Source organism: Mycteria americana, chromosome Z (genome assembly GCF_035582795.1).
Source record: "Mycteria americana isolate JAX WOST 10 ecotype Jacksonville Zoo and Gardens chromosome Z, USCA_MyAme_1.0, whole genome shotgun sequence".
In the NCBI taxonomy this organism is placed as follows: domain Eukaryota; kingdom Metazoa; phylum Chordata; class Aves; order Ciconiiformes; family Ciconiidae; genus Mycteria; species Mycteria americana.
In genome coordinates, this window is record NC_134396.1 from 73634517 (window position 1) to 73649478 (window position 14962).

Below are 14962 nucleotides of genomic sequence, written 5' to 3' on the forward strand. Positions count from 1 at the left end.
AGAAGTAACATTGGGGAACAAATGTGCAGGGCTAATAAAAACAGCACAGCCCAGTTAATAAAGCATCGAGCTATCAGAAAACAGAACTAGACCCAGTTCCACTCTATTCTTTTGCTTTCATCCTGCACTGGATTTTGTCTCATCTCTTTTTACATCAGGTATTTTTTGCTGCTTAAAGATACTTGACCTTGTCAAGGTCGCTTCATTTCTCTCCCTCATCTGTGTTTTCTTTGTCATCCTTTTGTCTTGTTGAGACTGAAAGTATTGTGGGGCAACAACTGTGTCCAATTGTGCTTGAGTCGAAAACTAATTCAGATGTAGCTATGAAAACAATGAACAGTTTTATTAGGAAAAAGTGGATGCTATTTTGAAACACTGCCTGGGAAGAAGAAGGCATGAATAAGAAACACATTTGCATCCTTTCCTTCTGTATTCCTATCTAGCCAATTTTGTAGCCATTTTGTTATTTTAAGGGGGGCAAGGAGAATATGGTTTTGTTTCACAAATAGAGACAAATTATTTCACATCACTGGAAAGGATAGCTAGGTAAAACAGGCAGGAATTTAAAACAATGAAAAACTAACATCATTCCGTTAAAATTTAATGCATGCCATTTTCAGAAGGTGCTGCTATCGGCATCAAGCAAAATTTCCACTGTAAATACACAGTAACAAAAAAATACTTCAGACTCAAATCCTACGTATATCAAAATTCAGAACAACCAGAGAGTTTTTGCTTACACTCCCAGATTTTTTAAAGCAAGATCAAAACCCGTTATTGTAACAGGAAATGGGTCATTATTCAATTTAACTTTCATCTGCAGGGGAGTGATACACAGAGAAAAACTACAAGTCAGTAAGGGAACTGACAGTACTCTCTTGCAGTGCTTTAGAGCTAGACATGATTCAACTGTTTATGGAAACTTCTCAAGTAATTTTTGCTAGTGATGATGAATTTGTTATGTTTCAGAGATAGGCTCTGGAACACTGAGTTAACCCCTCATTTTTTACTGAAGACTTAACAGAGTAGGGAATATAATTCACTCAACAGAGTAGGACTTTGTGCAACGAAACATTTTTCTCCTATAAAATCTTAACCATAGCTAATTTACAGTTCAGACAGACTCTTTCCTTTGTACCTGTTTATGAAAGTGTTGTCATAAAAATTTTATCCCAGGAAATAATCATGCTGTAGCTATTTGTTGCCTATTTCCTGGACATCTTGCAACAAAGAGCTTCTGTACTCTGCCTCTCCTTCTAACAATCTCCTTGTATTTAACCAGAGTAAAACCAATGCTTCTACCAAGGGTCTAGACTTTGCTACCTAAATGATAAAATACAGCCTAAATACATCATTGAAAAGGCAAAATAAACCAAGATTTTATGCTGCCTTATTTAATTTCAAGGCTTAAATTCAATTACCACTATAAACATTTCCATAAAATGAATTGCAGAAGAAAGCTTTGCAAAGTCAAAAGCAATTTAGGAAGGGCAATGCTGAAATGCACAATTTAGTAACATTATTAATGTGAATAATGCATTTAACTTGAAATGATTTGGGGGAAAAACTGGGTTAGAGAATGACCTCTGGAATGGCGGTCAAATATTTGCTGGCACGTAACTGCAACTAAGAAATCAAGGCATACCTCTTAATACCATTTCTCTAAGCTATGTGTTTGTTACTAGTGTTAAAAAAGCATTGGCAACATATGGAGAGAATAGAGTTAAAAAAAAAAAGCAAGCAAGCAAGCTTGCTGTTCATCTCAAGCTACACAGTGCAAACAGTGATCATCTAGTTGCAAACCTAAGTCTATGGTTTATGGGCAAGTGAAGAATTCAGTGAAGTGACCTGTTTGGCATTCTGGCCTAGGCAGTGCAAAGTAGGTAAACTCAAGTGTTCAATTTAGAAGTGGGTATCTCTCTTTACCTGCTTTTGTCTTTGACTAAATCACTCGAAACTATTTGTCCATTACTACCTTATTCTACCACTGCCTGCTTTCTACAAGGAAATGTATCTATAGCGAGATTCTGGCAAAGTATGAGAAAAATCCATATTAATAATTTAATCACAACCTGCCTTGTTATGTTGCTGCATCCTGTGAACTATCAGACTGTGTGAACCGAATATTACTCTGTGAATCTCCTCATTGAGGTAAGCACAAGACCAAAGAGATGCCAAAGCTGAGTATCCAAATTAAGTCCTTCAAGCAGAAAATGACAGCTGTCTTGCCAAGAACCATAAGAAAGGAGGAAGATGACTTTGAGTTGAAAAGAGAAAATGACCAATATTGACTTTAAATATCTTTCAGTATTCCAACAAAAAGCATAGCACAAAGAAAGGCTGATCTCTGCACAACTTGTCTTTTGCCATCCGAAATCTGAAAACTCAATTTCATGCTTGTGAGAAATTATAATTAAAAACCAGTACCAACTTTGCATCTGAAAAATGAGAGAGACCTTTTGTTGCTGTACATGCAAAGGATATTGATTCCTTTCCTGATCTGTTGGTGATGGCTGTGGTTTATTGAAGCTGCAGAGAAAGATACATGCCCTTTGTTTATAATGTGTTATAATTAAGCTTACAATTCCCATAGAATACTGTATCTTTCAAAGACCAGTCACAACACACTGCTTAGCAGTCCAAGCCTTCTAGAAGTCATGTAATTTCTTCATGTTAATTACTAGATTGGTTTTAAACTAACATTTTATCCTATTCCAATTTTGTGTCTTTTAAGTCCTTATTTAACTAAGATGTTGTTAAGCATTTTCTTTTTTTCAAAGTGTGGGTGTCAAAAAAAAAAAATTTAAGCTGGTGGCCAGACAGAAACCACTTATTTGGTACTTTAACCAGTATTGGTATTAATGCTTGCTTTGCTAACAACACAATTCAAAAGATAATTAAACAATCCACACAATTTTCTCCTTATGAATTGTTTTCAGTATTTAGGAAATGCTACTGTATAGTGATTTCCTATCTAGTAAGCCTCTGCAGAATTCATTACAAATAAACAGGTAAATACAGCAAAAAAGGGAAGAAAGAGGCAGGTGTAATAATAGACAAGGTGCAAATACCACATGAGAGACAGGAAACAACAATCCTCTTTTTTAGTGACAGAATGAACGCCAACATTAAAATAAGCTCAGCGAACCAATATGAGATGAAAAATAATGTTCTCTTCCCATATTAAAAAAGGGAAGGATTCACCTCACGTAATTTTCATCATTCAAAAATTCATCTTCTAGTTTAAGCTAATTGTCTATCTCTCTCTGTGGCTAACAGAGTAAAGGCATATCTCCAGGGTGATTCATAACAGGAAACTTAAGACACTTACTGAGGATACGATGAATTATTCCCTGATAGTGCTGTCCTCTTTCCATTGGCTATAGAAGGATCCTAAGCAACTAATTAGAAGTAGATATTTTAAGATATCTATAAATTGCATATGTAAATTTTATATATAGAATCAGTAAAATTAAAAATTACTCTAGTTTAGTCCCTCTGCATCAGGTTATATAGCCAATAACTTGGTGAAATGGAAAAAAAGGTCTGGGTTGTCTCTCTAGGCTTACATTAGCTGTGCTCTGGAGGAGACTGCTGAAGCTGACATAGCATTAGGCATGGTTACCCTCTGTCTTCTCTTAATCCTCATTTTTCTTAGTATTTAGACAATTTCAGATGACTTGCATTTGTGGTGCAAAGCACAACACATACCACTGTCAAGTTTTGTAAATAGTGGAGAAACGTAGCATGAAGTCTACTTTCTGTAAGAGTACTCTATAAGAAAAACTGAGTAGAAGCTGGGTCTGGTTTAGCCTTTAAATAAAAAACTCTTTAATTTGATCACTTAGAAGCTTAAACACTGTAAATAAATGCTAGACAATGAAGATAAGTAGATCCTATGATGGCATGAGACTTTGTAGATAGATATGGTTTTGCATACATATAACAAAAAATGAATCAATATTTGGAATACAGTTTTGCCTTTGTTTTCAAACAAGAAACTTCATGATGTAAAAAAGATGATCATGTATTCAACTGAAAGAATAAGTCAATTGCAGCACTGAGACAATTGTTTTCTAACGATGTTGATGAAAAATCTCAGTAATATTGTCTAATACTGGAGATTAGGTTGGCAGGAAAATACCCAACCCAAATGTATTATACTACTGGCAATCATCACATTTTGAAAATGTGTAGGTATATATATATATATATAAAACAGTTCCTTTGCCAATCTTCAAACAATATGCTATCTTTATCAGCAACTAGTTTTTCCCTAATAGTGCTTAGCTGATTCCATCACATCGAATCAGCAAGAGAAACATTAAAATAAGACATTGCTTGTTGCTCCACCCTCCTATTTAGGAGAGGGATCATTTTCTTAAATCATCTGAGCTCAATGGTAACTATATAAAAGAACTGTGGATAAACTGTACCAGGTTTATCATTCATGCACATCAAGCTGCAGAACCTTCCACTAGCTTTGCAGCAAAATACAAGTTAAGCAACCCGATGACAGTCATTTTTGCAGCAAGTAAACTATTTTAAGGTTTCAAGTACAACTAGAAATATAAAGCTACTGCAGTGCTGCTGGTGACCTGAAGATAATATGGAGATATAAAAGGAACCTCAGCAGGCTTCCACGATGGGCATCGTTTTCATCCAGCTGTGCTCTGTAGAGATACAGGCCTTCAAAAAACCTAGCATAGCACCAGTTTTAAGATAAAATACTGCCAATACCCATGTACAATTAGAAAGTTAGAACTAGGATAACATACAAAACAATTTATACAAAGGAGATGGCTGGGGGGGGGAGAAGAAAGTTCCATCTATTTGGAGACACTAAATGAACTGAGATGCCTCAGCTCCAAGGAATATTGCAGAGGATGGTAGGTCAGAGAAACTGCATTGGAGAAATTATTTGCTGAAGCACCAGGCAAAGGACAAAGGGACAAAGGCATTAAAGGACAAGGTGTTGCTGTCTTTATTAGGCAGTGAGAGAGAGTGGGAAATCAATACAATGATGGATATGGCATCTGCCGATCTAGCAGAAACAAGAAAATATGTGAAAACACCAAAACTTAACTAACAGTAAATAGAGAAAAGGGACTTTAAGCCGCTGTCCTGATTTCATAATTTGTAACTGCAGAAAATCAGTAGTAGAGTGGAAATGGATTTTGAGGAAAATGTTAATTCTTTTTAATGATAGTCTCAGCTAGGAACATGAGATACAGAATGGTGAAAATCTGTTTACAAGAGCAGTCACCAAGCATCTGAAAGATCAGTAGGAATAATTTTCAATAACCTTTATAGCCTCAGTGCCTCATTCTGGGCGTAAGGTGGGAAGTACTTCTAACACTTCCTTTAATGTCAAATAACTGAAGAAATGGGAAGTGGGGTGACCGGCTGGAAGGGCAGTCCTGGACTGTGTCCGGAAGGAGCAGAAGCAGTTCCCAAACCGGCAAAGCAGCCTGGTCACAGTAGTTCAGCAAGACATCCTGGGAAAAGCCTGTGAACTGGTTCAAGGTAGCAAGTGATGCTGACAAGCAAGTCAAAGTAATGAGGGAAAGGGACTGCCTTGAAGGAAAGTGAAGTTTAGGCTTTTCTTTCTTTTCTCAGTAATTAAACTGAAGTGCTTTACCTCACTTAGTTTATGCTAAGTTTATACATAATTACAGGAGCAAACCATTACTTTTTTTTAATTTTATTTTCACTTCCCCATCTCCCCGCAATCTTTAATTTTACTGTTATTCAGATAATTTCACAGAGGTATCTCCAAAAGGGAGGAAATCCCTAAAGAAAAGTATTCAGGAGCAGAGAGTTTCTGGAACCAATTATTTGCATTAGATTTGCTACCAAACCTGAACAGCTACTTTGTTCTGTATCACCAAACTGCACAGATTTCAACTGCGATGAGTACAGAGACACTAAAGGGGCAGGTTACCTATGTTAACGGAAGCTCCTGAATTCAGCCAGGTAACTGACATGGCTTCTGCAGCATCACCTTTAAAGGAATAGCAAGAGTGCCCTTGAGCAAGCACATGGGGGAATTCAGACCCAATTTATGACTGAGCTGGAAAAGTACGATTTTGGTCATCTAATCTCATTAACTTTTCCCCCACACCACAAAAATACTTTCTTCCATTACTAATGATGGTGTTTGGTGTAAAGGAGTGTTATGTGGGGAACCTGGAGTTCGTAAGCGAGTAGAGGCTAGACCACAAGAGATTTTCAACAATGGCAGCACCGATAAGGTGAGTACTCTTGAACCCAAAAATGCACAGTCTGTGTGCGGAGCCACATAATATTCATATTCCTGTCCTGGAGCTAAATTATGGATGTAGCAACCCAGAACATTTTAAAACAAAGAGCATATGTGTTAAATGGCTGCATTTTTAAATACATAGAAGTTTCGGCATTTCCCTTTTGAGAGAAAAACGAGTAAAACAACCCCAGCTCATGATGGAGAAGAATTTATCTCCAGGGTTCACCCAAAAGTGATATGAACTCCCCATAAGTAGGAAGTAGAATTTATGCATATGATGCAAACATCACCTCTCAGCAACCATTATCACAGCAGGCACTCTGAGATATGTGTCAGCACACAAGCTTTTAAACAGAGGAACAGTTGATAGCAGTGGCATTTGGGCATGCATCCCCCAAAGTAACTGTAAGTCAGAACAGATCTGTTCAAGTCATCCACATACCATATACTACAAGAATAATTGTTAAAGGCATTCAGTAGGCTTTTACCCAATTTTGTAGGCTTTCTAGTGAAAAGTGCAAAAGATAAACCACGTAAGGCACACGGAGAAAATTCAAAAGGCATGGAAAGCTAACACAGTGAAGTATCATATTGGTAGGCCAGCTACTGTAGCAAAATCCAAAAATCTGTGTCTTACTTTAAGCTTGTTTTAGGATAGCATGGAATTGCTATTGGGATCATTCCTTGTAATATGAATTGCTGAGTGAAAAGAGCATACAAATAAGTTTGCTTTCACACGCTTTTTCTTACAAATGTGTTTTGACTAAACTATGAAAGCAGCACGATGATAAAATTGCAGTCAGTGTGTTAGAAGTTTACAATACAATACTCTGTGTTTTAAAGAAAAAACAGCAAAGAGAACAACAACGAATGGATGAATTTAAATGACAAGGCATGTCCTTCTTACAGAATTGTTACCTAGACTTGAAGCATGTGCACCCATCTCTACTCGTGGACTGAATTCAAAACAATCAGCCTACAGTAGAAGTTAATGACCAGTTTAAGGACTGAAAAAACAAGTGGTTGTAATGCCACCTGGTTTTTTTCAAACAAGAAATGTTATCATACTCTTTTGGAAAAATATCGTAAGTATAATGACTTTCAGGAAAAGGTAAATTGGTCATATCCCTGTGAAGTTACTGGACTCATATCATAGCCATATGACAAATGAAATAAAAGACAAATATTTCTTCACAGCTTTCTTCTGACCAGATAAAAAAAAGTATGCCTGATACTTCAAGGACTTGCAGAGACTGTGCAAGTGGTCAGATTCAATTTGCAGGTTCAGGTAGGTTCAAGTATAGCAAGACTTAGAACAGAACAGAAAATTTTAGAATATAAGAATTATCTCTGCAGCCTGTTGCCATCTGTAGTTAATTAAAAATCCACTGTCACCCACAGGAGGAATAATAACCACAGGATATTTCTGTGGAGTCTCTGCACACCCATGGTTTCTTGGTATGACTGATGGGGCTAAACACGATACAACTGCCTCTCTTTTACGTGGAGGAACATTTTTATCTGCTTCTCCACTGTAAAACATAGCAATAAAATCTTCCTCCTGTCCTCTCCTCTCCAGTTAGTAACTCCAGAAGTTACTAACTGCTGTTTCAACAAACTACTCTAAAAAACTTTCAGCAAATCCCAGGATTTTCAGTTATTCAGAAGTTAAATAGACAAGGCAACTTCCTTTCAGTACATGTGTAAACTTGGAGAAAAGATAGTAATCATATTGCTAAATTGCTTAGCAACTGTAGGTAAAAAAGCTAACATGTCATAATTTATACGTGAAAAGATTGTAGGGGGTTAGTAGCCTCGTCTAGTGCTATTGAGGCTTCCCACTGAGAACTGCACTGCAAACTGGCAGCTGGCTCAAAACACTGCTATTTGCAACAGTTCAAAAAATGTGAACGTGTCAGAGACTGGTCAAATAGGCTTCCATACCGGTGATTTATTGCAATCTTTCACGTTAGTGTACTACTGACTTGTATAAATCACTACCAGGCTGAAAACAACCCTTGTGCACAGCTTTATAATGAATTAAAGTGCTGAATCAGTCTTGCCAGCTTCAGAGCAATGTCGGAAGGTAATTTTGTGCAGTCTCAATTAGACAAAGATAATTCTATGGGCCAGATTTGCTACCAGGCACAAAGCTGAAGTAAATACGCTTTTCCAGGGAGCTTTGGAAGGACAGAAGGGGGAAAAAAAAAAAAATCTCTCTCAACATAAGAGGAGAAGCCAGTGAAACAGATCTGCAACTACTATTTGTGTCCATTAACAAAGGAAAATTCACGTCTGCTGGGCAACTCGTAAGGTTTGGCTAGTGGAGGTGAAGGTTTCCCTGAGCAGGGTTTTCTGCAACTGAGGTACCAAAGACGTCCAGATCTGTGTGGGCTTTCATAGCTTCATCATCTACATGTGGCACAGTTACGATGGTTACACTCAGAAGGTGAAGAATATGAGTATAATCCTAAACCAGTCAACCTTCCCCATATCTGAAACACAAAGAAGATAAACATTGGGGAAAATGTATATGAAACTTTACCTGCAACCACTGTGACTGGTCATTGTGGCCAGAGGTCCAGGCATTAACTTTGCCTTGCTTGTCCAGCCGGGCTTTCCTGGGCTCCCAAGCGAACATGTCCATGTTGAGTGTTCGGAAAACACTGGAAGCAGTAATTTGGTAGTCCTGTATATGTCCTGATTTCATCCCCAGGGGTTCAGAGCAACCTGGAACAGCAAAATAAGATCTGTGACACTACCTACTTATCTCTGTAAGTGGTTTAGGTTTTCTGTTGTGGAAAAGAAAACTAGCAATTCTCAAAGAAAAGGCTTTAATCAAGACTATTGTTGGAGGAACTTGCAAACAAACAAATGAAAAATAGCCAATTCAAGGCACTTTATTTCAACACTACCTTGGAAGAATCAAAAACAAGATAGAGAATTCAATGTATTTTATCCTGGCATAAATTTATGAAGGCAAACAAACAGAAAAGATTACTTCCGTCTCTTCTTATCTTAGTTTTATTTTCCTGGCCAGCAGCTTGCTATTGTTTCCCCTATTCAGTTTGATTTTATCATGCTTTTCTGCCATATCACATCAACCATGTTTTTGCCTACTGAGGAAACATTAATTTTTCTTAAAGCCCCTGCTGAAGTAAAATGTCAACAAGTACTGAGCCTTCTACACTTTTGAATTACTTGACACCTAGAGAAAAACTTAGAAGGCCCCAACACCCACTGACAGCGGAAGACTACAGAAAAACAATTGTGAAGGAGGGAGAATAGTGGGAGATAATTGCTTAGGAGAAACTAAGCATTAAAGGCTTATTTGTTTAAACCAGGTAGATGTCCCACATCACTGAGTTATTTTGATTGTAGCAAAAGATAGATCTTGGGCTTTGCCTTTCTCTGTTGGGTGTCCATGGAAAAAAAATAAATTAGTAAGTGACTCTCTGATCCTCTGCCTTGCTGTTTCACACTGGGAACACAGAAGGTACATTTGGACCCAGAAGAGAGAAGAGGCAAGCTGACAACAGGAGAGACACCCTTCGACAGCCCAACTGTAACAACAGTACTGGAAGCCAAGGGAGGTAGATGAGCTGCATGGTTTTAAGATTTAAAAAAAATAAGGAAAAGACAGGCGAGTCAAATGGCTGAGAGTGAGAGGGCTGCTAAGAGGTCAGGAAAGGTGGATGCATGGCTGGGTGGAGTAATGTTTGATGGTTCTTGAGGAAAAGGTGAAAGATGGAGATGGGAACATAAAAAGAAGCAGTTTTCTCATTTCCTTCCTGCCCCAGCTGTTAAAAACCTGCATACGTGCAGCTGTCCCAAAGTCTTCACTTCACAAATTTGGTGATCCTACTTAGTTCAGTAGCTGACTTGATGCAAGTTAAATTGCAAATAATATTTTATTTGGTCTAACTCATTGGTCTAACTCACTGAGTGAGAGTGTGCCCAGGTTTTGCAAAGAGTGCACCATCACTGTGAATGCACGGAACCTTGACTTTGTGTATCATTGGGAAGACAGAGGTTTTCCGCCTGACACTCACATCCCACTTCGCTGAGCTGGTTCCTAGCAGGTAATCATTTGTGAGTCACCAGCTGTGTTTCTTAAAGCACACACGTAAGTTGTGAAGGCTTTCCTGCTGGGACCATGACCCTGCTCAGCTGGTGTCTCTTGACAGAGCCAGAGCACTGTGTGACCATTTAAAACACCTTCAAAGTTTTTATTTTGTTTTTCACATTATTTGAGCTAGATATCAAAGCTGGTTCTCTTTTTCTTAAAAGTCCATTTCCTCCACAGCATGTTTACCCAGATTTAAAGACTGGATTCTTTTTTAGTTTCTTTGATATTATTAGCAAAGACCTTTTGGTCAGATTCTAGTTTCTGTTTCTCCCATAGGTTTAACACACAGAATTAAGTGGAATTATTAGGAATTCAAATCAGGAAGGTAAGACCAGGCCCTTTGTGGGGTGTCTAACAGCAGGAGCAAATGCATATTACCAGACACAGATAATAATAATATGCTCTTTAATGTAGTAACAACTGCATTTAGAATTTGAAATACGGACATGTTTCATATTCAATTAAAAAATAAACAGAAAACAGAATTAATTTTTGGAAAAAAACCCAACCTTTCAGAACTGATTTTCAGTGCACAAATAGAATTGCAGAGCCTTGTCTGTAGAATGAACTACCTAGTTCATAACAACAACAAAACAATTTTTCTCGGAGTAGGAGGGAGCAATTGATAACACAAATGAGAGAGACTCATCTGTTGCTTTAGAGAAGGACTTCGCTTATTATTCAATTCTGAAGTATCACTCCAGGATCACAAGGGCTGTCAGCAGGAATGTTTCATCTGAGGAATCTGAAGGAGGTTCCCCACACAAAAACATGGGTTGTCAAAACTGTTTTTCAGTGCTGTTCCAATCCAGCAAAAATAGTTCTATCTTTTCTGAGTATTATTATTGATTTATGAAACAACAGATGTGTCTGCTCGTGTGTCTGTGCATGCGTGCATGGATTAATGGGATTTTACACTCGCCTTCCTTCTCCACTGCCCCAAAGGGAGGAGGAAGACAGTTGTCAAAGGTAACAGGAGAAAGTGAGAAGAACAATGAGAACAAAGAGGTGAACATGATGCACGCAGGTGGCAGAACAATGTCTTAGTGCTGCGTCACAGAGAGGAACAGCAGACCCAGTTGCTTCCCCGCTCCTATGGCCCCCTGCTGCAATGACAGAAGATAATGACTGTTTATTTTGATAGGCGAGCTATAACCTAGAGCGCAAAGGACAGAATCCTCAAACTAGTACAAAACTTTGTGTCTGTAGGTAGTCATCCCTCATAGAAGTATGTTTATAATAATGCTCATGATTCCTCGGGACATCTCCTCTTCACTGTGCTGTCTCTTCTTTAAATTCGCTTTGCAATGTCCCTGCAAAAGGATTCAATCTCCCTTTCCATTTTCACAACCTGTTAAGTTAGTGAGAGCTGATGTAGACATACTTATGGCTATGCTCAGGGGAGCATCTTAGGTCAAAATGTTTGAGATGCTTTGGATATCACTATCTGTGATAAATGATATCTGATAACTCTGTATGTTTAAACCTATCCAGGTGTAAGTTTGCAGTTACTTTTTATTTGGTCTAGCTCAATGAAACAGGAGCAGTGAAATGAGGATGAGTGTGGATTAGCATCTGAAAACCAAAAAAAATCCACACGAAGGTTATTCTCTGTTGACTCTCTGAGGGCACAATATTTTACTATTCAGTCTGTGTCCTGTATCATGCCCCTCATCTACCTCTTCTTTCAAGAAAGCTCAAACTCTCAAAGGAAATATTAAATATCCAATGCAGTGGAGGCAAAACCACAAATGGATCTGCATGCAAAGGTCCACATGCGTCTTGCCTTGGGCCAGGATTCATGCCCTATTGCCAAAAGCAGCACAGGTCAAATCTGAGGGCAAACGTGATTTTGTTTTGACTATACTGTGATATTTTTCTTTTCTGAAAACCAAGAGATTTAAAAAATTTTCTTCCTATTAATGAAAATAAAATTCCTTTCCAGATTAGATAGTGCTGAAGACGAACAAGGGGAGGGGAATCTAGTATTAAATGCAGATGTTACGAAGTCCCCTTGTGTGTGAGTTTGTGTGAATGGTACCTATAGGTACTGTTAGGATACCGAAACAGTTACGAGAAAACAACATGCCACAAAGGAAAATTACGTGCTAAGAAGATGCTGTAAGTCTCACAAGCATGGTTAAGTTCTGGGGACCAGCATCCCTCTGCAAGAACTGACAAAATCAGAACACCAAGAATTTGCTGAATAGGTACACAGCCACCCACATACGTGAGCAACAACAATGTATGATGTGGACCGCGTGCAAGAAGGTAGAGCCTGCAGATGTTTGAGTGTGTGAGTGAATTGCATGAGTAAGTGACTGCGTTGCGCGAAGTTATCTGTTTTTAAAAACAACAGCTTGATGCTACTATTAATAAAGGCTTCATGAATAAAGGCATTGTCATAAACAGTAGCTGTGATCTGTGTCTCCCCCCTCATCAATACTCTACGAAGGGAAGGGAATTTACAACACAGAGATGTGCAAAACACAAGTAAGGCAGGAACACAAGGCTGTGAAAATTAATGCCTAATTTATTGATGGCCAACTCCACAAACATTGATCATGGTTTTCAATAAGATCTGACCATGGGTCCTGGTAAGTAAAGCTATTTATAAGCCTAGAGCGGATTATATTGAACATTTTGCTGAAGTTTGTCCTAAGCAGGAATTAGTTTTTATGATGATCTGGTGCTGCAAGACAGTTTCTTTCCCTTCAGTAGTGAGAAGCCAGACCTCTGAAAGTGTTTTCTGCCTAAGACAGACCACCTGGAATTAGAGTGAATTAGTCTGTCGTTATGCATAATTATATTCTTCTTTCAGTAAGATTGAAATTGTTCTGCTGAGCCTTGGCTGCCTGCAGTTCTAAGAAGTGATGACCTTGAAACTGTTAGGAGACCACTGAAATGAATTTACTTCAGTAGCTTTCACAGTTCTTTGAGCAAAACAATTCCTGGTCATTCTGGCAAGGACTTACTCTAAATTGTGGTTCCAGAAATGGAAGACATAAAAAAAAAAATCTAATAGACTAAAGCAGCTAGACAGAATTTTCTATTTACTCTCAAACCTATCTATATTGGAAAAGGGCTACAGTGAGATTAATGCATTAACTTTTCATTTCTGAATCTGGTTTTGATGCCACTAGAGGACTGGGAATTATTTAACTCCAGCTGTTTTGATATATCATTCGTGAACTGGATGACTGTTGTTTGTACAGTAAGCAGGCAGCCACATAAAAATCATTCTTAAATGAATTCAGTGGAGCGCTCCCACCAGTAAAAGGTTGATCTCTTGAAAAAGATAAAAAATTTACATGCTTTACTGAATTTGTAAGGGAACATGGTTCTTGCAGAGAGTGGCTAGAGGTCAGGCTTTACATTTGTGAGCTATAACTTCTGCTACTACAAACCTTAAGAGGGTTTATATTGGCTCTACTTGTTCATTTACTTTTTGCTACAAGACGCAATCCCTGCTTCTGCTAGAAATCCACAAACCAAATCTAAACTGAAATCTTGACTAAAGCAGTCCAGCAAACATATCTTCCTGCACTTTGAGCGGTCCTTGACGGCAGCTGAAGCACCCTTGTCCCTCTGAGGATGTCACACAGCACATCGGCGTGGCCGCCCAGCAGCCAGGAGAAATTACTCAAATCAGCTTTGATGCCTGCTTCTGCCATGACTCTGCTGGACAGCACTGCACAAACAGCTTCGGCTCTCAGAAACCATTTCCAGTGCTTAGTTTAGGCTGTGCTGAGCGTAACTGCGAGTTAGAGACTCGCTGTCTCATGGTCTGCTTGCTATGTAACATAACAGGTCCTGATAGCTGTTGATGCTTATTAAAGCTGCTATAAATGACCTTTTCTAGGTCGCACGTAATTGGAGGCCAATGTGCACAGACGGATTTACAAAGTGTTATTAGGTTGCTACCACATTACCCTACTACTATTACTGCCCTACTGCAAGCAACTATTGTCACTTACATCGTTTAGGTAAGTGTTGCTGCTTATAAATTTACATAAAAAGAGATAAGTAACTGTCTGGATAAACTCAGCCCTGCCAGCTGCAATTCACCAGGAATATACTGCGTGTGGTTTAGACCTCGGCACAAAAACGTGCTGCTTGATGGTTGACTTCTGAGACGTGGCGATTGCAGAAAACCCACCTGACAGTTCACAGCCAAGAAGTTCCATTCTCAATGTGCAGTGTCTTCTGCACACCTGAGGATACAGCCGTACGTACTGCGACTTAATTGGAGGGGTGAAGGAGTTAGCGTACGGGGTGTTGTTGTCCACGTTTCCACGAAACACCTGTGATAAAATGACATTTTCGTAAAAATGTACCAGGAGGATTAGAGGAGGTTCAGTTGATTTGCATGTCTCAGAAATATCTGTGGTGTTCTTCTGACCTTTCCTGCACATTTCTCTGCAAGTTTTTCCCAAACAGAGGCTGTTTTATCATTTCTAGTGCCCAACACACACGTTTTTAAGCAAAACATACTGCCATTGGCTTGCATCAGCATGCGTTTGCCACCTGCGCTGAATCAGGACCTCTATCTTGTCACTCCTAGAAAC

The 14962-nt window shown here is 38.7% G+C and overlaps 1 protein-coding gene across 2 annotated transcripts in view; it reads right to left on the minus strand.

Annotated features, from left to right (window-relative positions):
- EDIL3 (EGF like repeats and discoidin domains 3) overlaps positions 1-14962 on the minus strand; it is a 262102-nt gene that overhangs the window by 42432 nt on the left and 204708 nt on the right. For both annotated transcript variants that reach the window (XM_075527316.1, XM_075527315.1), the window contains 2 exons: positions 14554-14698; positions 8811-8995 (listed from right to left, as the gene is read on the minus strand). In XM_075527316.1, the coding sequence (XP_075383431.1) occupies positions 8811-8995; positions 14554-14698 (330 nt within the window). The remainder of the gene's footprint in view (positions 1-8810; positions 8996-14553; positions 14699-14962) is intronic.